Below are 5,261 nucleotides of genomic sequence, written 5' to 3' on the forward strand. Positions count from 1 at the left end.
ACTTTCATCTCTGTTGTAAACCTTGTTGGATATTCTCGATAGTAAATAGTATCTTCTGTGGTGTTCTGGAATCTGAGATTGGAAAGACCTTTAAAAAATATACAGTTGCAGTACTACACATACTAAAGCATGTTTTGTCTATGATCACTGAAAAAAAAAAACAATTCATAAAGAGACAGAGGGTAAAATTCAGCTTTTTGGAGAATGGTTCTAGAATGATTGTTTAACACTTATGTTTTCAAACAATTTTTTAGTGTTTCATGGTCTTTGAGAACAGTTAGGAGAAGAGTATGTATATATACACACACACACATACATAATGGGAATTGTTTGTCACGAGTAGAACTGCTGGAAAAATATGATGATATTATGAAGCAAGTTCTTAGTATGACAAAAGGTTTTGTAAAATACTTGAGTCTTAAAATTCAGAATGAAATAATTTATTTTCTCGGAGAGTATTTGGATAAAACATTAATGTCTGAAATTAATACGTCTCCCTTTTATTCCTGTATTTTTGATACAACTCAAGATATTTTTAAAATAGATAAGTGTAGTATTCAGATATGTACATGTTTAAAGGAATTAAAACTTGAACCAGTTAAACTCCATATTAAAGAATCATTTTTAGGATTTCATGAAGTTTCAGATCATACTGCAAAAGGTATGGCAGATCAGGTATTGGATATATTAAAAAAAAAGTCAATTGTTAAAAAAAAAATTATGGGCAAGGTTATGATGAGGCAAATGTAATGAGTGGTATTTATAATGGAGGCAAAACTAAAATTAAACACATTGAACCAATTGCATCATACATTCATTGCATTAGCCATAACTTGAATCTAGTTGTTAATGATATTGTTTCTGGTTGTAAAGAAATAGAAGCATTTTTTATAGTTTTACAAGGTATTTACTATCTTTTTGTATGTAGCATCAAGAGATGGGATTTGTTATCACAGTTTACTGGGGAATCAGAAATTATAATAAAACGACTGAACCCTAATAGGTGGTCTACTATAATAAATGCATTAAAGGCTATAAAATTATGCTATTTAGACATACTCAAAGCTTTGTCAGAGTTAGCATGAAAAAGTACAATATGAGATGAAAGAGAAGAAGCTATACGAATAAAAGACAAAATGTCAAATGTTGAGTTTGTGTTTATATGCATATTAATTTGAAATATATTTTCAGAAATTAATTATGCATCAAAGATATTCCAAGAAAAGGATTCAGACTTTTGTGAAGCAACTGTGTTAAGATTTATTATATCAAATTTGAATGATCACAGATTAATGTATCAATCGTTAAAAGCAGAAGCTGTTGAAGTTGCTAGCAAATGGGGAATAGTTTCTAGATTTTTGGAAAAGTGACAACCAAAAATTAAACAGCATTTCAACAAACTCACTGAGGATTACTGTTCCACCAACAAAGAAGAGATATTCAAAGCTACAGCTTTTAATTGCAGTGTAGATGTTGTCAGTATGCAGATACAGACATGTTTTATTGGAATGAACAAAATACCAAAGTTGTTTAGTTTTCTATAACCTTCTGAATAATATTGAAGTTGACATAATGAGATTGGCAAAAAATTTACAACTCATCTATAGTGAGGCTTTGTCTAGCCAAATTCCATTGCAGATAATAAATGCAATTTCCTTCATTAAAAATGATATTAATGAAACAACAAGCTTGAAGAAATTAGCTGATCTACTGTTAATTAAATATATAGCTTCATGGAAAGTGATTTTTTTCAAAAGTAAATACAGCGATTTTACTTTTTTTTTACCAGTGATTGTAGTGATGGGGTAAAGATCATTCAGTAAACTCAAACTTATAAAAACTTATTTAAGAAATAACATGAACCAAGAGTATTTAAATTATCTTTCCCTTCTAGTTATAGAAAGCAAACTAGCTAAAGAATTAGATCTAAAACATCTCGATGTTTTTACCAATAAGAAGGCCAGAAAAATTTTTTTGTGCTTGTGCTTTTTGTTCTTTTATTTTTTTATTCTACATTCCTTTAAAAACATTTTTATTTAACAATGTTAGATTATGTGTTTGTTACAAAAATAAATAAATGAATTTAATTTATTTTGTGCTTATATTTTTGGGGGCCTTTATATAAATTGATGGGAGGGGGAGCCCAAAAATTTTAGTTATTCCATTGCATGGAGTAATAATCTTTATAGAATTTGGATGCATAGGGGAGGATTCCCCAAGCTAGCTGAGTATGCAGATGAATTTGAAAAGATTTATGGAATGTTGTATTGTTACAAGCTTATTTGAGGTTGATCTTAAGATAATATTCTGATAATCTGTTTTTAGTTCTACATTTTTTGAACTACGTTTGAATAATATTCTTAAGTTCCAGTTTTTGAGTTATACTGTAGATTGCCAAGTGACTGTGTTTTAAGGATTCTTAAATCTACCAACAACAAAAGTTTTACCAAATTCAGAGGTTTTGCTTTGAATAAGAATTTAGAGATGCATTCATACTATTTGTTTAAATGGTAGCTCTGTTATTCTTATTTATAAATAAGATACATTAGTTTAGTAACATTTATTTAAACATAGACACTTTTTTCAGATTATTTTCTTATTTCTGTTAGTATTCTGTTAATCCAATGATCTTAAAATTCTCAATAATCCAGAGTGTCAAAACTGTAAAAAAGAAGAAGAGAAACATTGAAGAGCTAATGATAATTTTTTTCAGAAAGATTAAGCCTATAGAAGTCATATATTAGTTTATGTTTAGTAAACATGTAAATAAAACTAAAAGAGTCAAAATGTATAATTGTTCAATAAGTGTTTCTAAGTATAACTTCAATACATTGAGTAAAATTTGATTTATATACATATGTGTACTTAATTTGATATTGGTGTGCAGTGATTTAACAATGAACATATCTAAGGAGGTCTTTGTTTCATCAGTTATACATACAGATAGTTGTTTCATATTTGACTGAGACACGTGCCCAAAAAAATACCCCAAAACAAACCAATAAATAGTCTTTAGATTTAAGTTAAATCTCTGAAAGTTCTAAATATAGAATGAACATTCTATAATAAGATGAAATAAATATTTTTAGGGATACACCACTAAGCCAACAAGAGTTAAAGCTGGTCTTGGACAAATTATTGAGATTTTTACCAGATCTTGATCTACAGGAAACACCTTCTTTGATCTATCAACTTTTATTACTGGCTGCTAAGGTAATACTTTTTTAATATTTGAGTTTTATTTCTAATTTCTTAAAAAAAAATATATGTACTGTAGTTTCTAAATATGTGTCATATATATTCATTTGTTAAGTTATTTGTGAACAGTGCAGTAAAAAGATGTTTTGTTTGAATAGTAAGATCCCTCAGATAGCATTATGTTATGGTATTTGGAGATATTCCATTCAAGATAAATAATTAAACAGCATTTTTTATCATACTGAACCTGATTGATATAGATTAAGAAACTAACGTTTAAACTCTGTAAGTATGAGAATTAATTCATATTTTGTTATATGCTTATGAAATAAATGTAGAATAATTTTTGATATAGGGTCCACGAAAAATGATTTTAAATGAACTGGTCAGATTTTTCAATCAACTAGATGAGAAATTTTCCATGCAACAGAATCAAGATACTGAAACGTGAGTGTTATCTAATTCTTTACATGACCATAATTTTTATTGTACACTTATTTGAGCTTATTATGATTATTCATAATATTTTTTATCTTTCACTGGAAATGTACCAAGTTCAGGTGATGCTTTTTATGCAGAAAAAACTAGTTTGAAAAAATGACTAAATCTAAGCAAATAACTATAAGATATGAAGTTAGTCTAGTTTGTTTTAAACAGTTAGACATTTAGAAAATAAACTAAATATTTGCATTTTTTTATTCAGTTAATAATTTTTATTTGAGTAGGCCTATTGCACTAATCCTGGTACTTCTAAACTTTATAAACATTTTATACTGATATTTTATGTAAGAAATTTTTATCTCTAATGTATGTTGAATATCTTTAAAGAAACAGAAAAAATAGTAAAGTGAAAAAAAATATAATTGCAACAAGCGAGGTCATACAAGGGAAAATATTTTAAATAGAAAGGACCAAATAGTTAAGAACTTCCCTTTTCTTTTGTAAATTTTCTGTTGATTTTCAAGTTGTCTTTTATGCTTTTGAATACCATTTGATCTTAACCATTTAGAAATGAATGATGAGAGCACATTTACTGTTCATCAATATTTTCACTAACGGAAGATTTCAAAGAACTTGTGTAAAAATAGAGAAATGTGATATAATCTGGTGCACTGATTTCCCTCAGAGCTGTCAGCTAGGACCTGCTAACTGGATGTTAGAAGAATATCATTTAAGAGAGTGTTTCTGTGTGTGTCTCTCTGGACTCAGAGTTAGGCAACAAAGAAAGAAGCAATATACAGAACAAAAGTCTTTATTTAACAAAAACACAATTAAAGATAAATACAATACACAGTTTCAGTATATTGAACTAGTGAGAAAAGTGTGGAAAAGCCTTTAATACATCTCTTACCAGTCTAGTATGAGTCCCCCCCCCCCCAACCATGTAGACTAAACTAAAATTAAACTAAAGGAGGAATAATCCCTGAAAGATAAAGTAAAATGGCAGTTACTGATTCCTTGACATTGTTTGAAGAGGTTACTACTTATGTAGATGAGAATAAGGTTGTAGATTTAGTGTATCTGGATTTTCAGAAAGCATATGATAAAGTGCTGCTTAAAAGGTTTATTAAAGAAATGATCTCTATAGGTGTTGGGGATCAGTTTGCTTATTGCACAGAAAAGTGGCTGGATATAAGAAAGCAGAGAGTTGTTAAAAATGGAGTTAAGTTAAAGTGGATTAATTTCACAAGTGGAGTTCAGGGTTAGATGCTTTTAACTTTTTGATTTAATTCAATTACCACGTATGAAGGAATGGTTAATATATTGTTACGTCTCCGTTTGTTAATTGATTTTTTCCGTAACTTTGTTCCGACGAAACTTTAACGACACAAGTCTTTACTTAATAAAACTGGTTTATTCTTTCCGAATATAACTCTGCGATACACTTAATCTCAATATTCGCGCTAAAACAAACAGTTTCACGAACGAACGTTAACTTCAACAATACCCTGTGACTGCAGTTCAATTACTCACTGTCTACACACACATTACCTTCCCGTGTCACGTTGTCCCCCTCTTATATATACCAGACTACCCTATCTAGTAAATCCTAGAGCATTCAT

General features: G+C 29.0%; 1 protein-coding gene across 1 annotated transcript in view; it reads left to right on the forward strand.

Moving 5' to 3' along the window:
• LOC106465320 (Fanconi anemia group I protein-like) overlaps positions 1 to 5,261 on the forward strand; it is a gene marked incomplete at its 3' end in the record, with an annotated part of 94,637 nt that overhangs the window by 57,597 nt on the left and 31,779 nt on the right. The window contains exons 9-10 of the mRNA XM_013925530.2: positions 3,090 to 3,213; positions 3,554 to 3,645. Of these exons, the coding sequence (XP_013780984.2) occupies positions 3,090 to 3,213; positions 3,554 to 3,645 (216 nt within the window). The remainder of the gene's footprint in view (positions 1 to 3,089; positions 3,214 to 3,553; positions 3,646 to 5,261) is intronic.

This window comes from Limulus polyphemus, unplaced genomic scaffold, assembly GCF_000517525.1.
Source record: "Limulus polyphemus unplaced genomic scaffold, Limulus_polyphemus-2.1.2 Scaffold1907, whole genome shotgun sequence".
In the NCBI taxonomy this organism is placed as follows: Eukaryota; Metazoa; Arthropoda; class Merostomata; order Xiphosura; family Limulidae; genus Limulus; species Limulus polyphemus.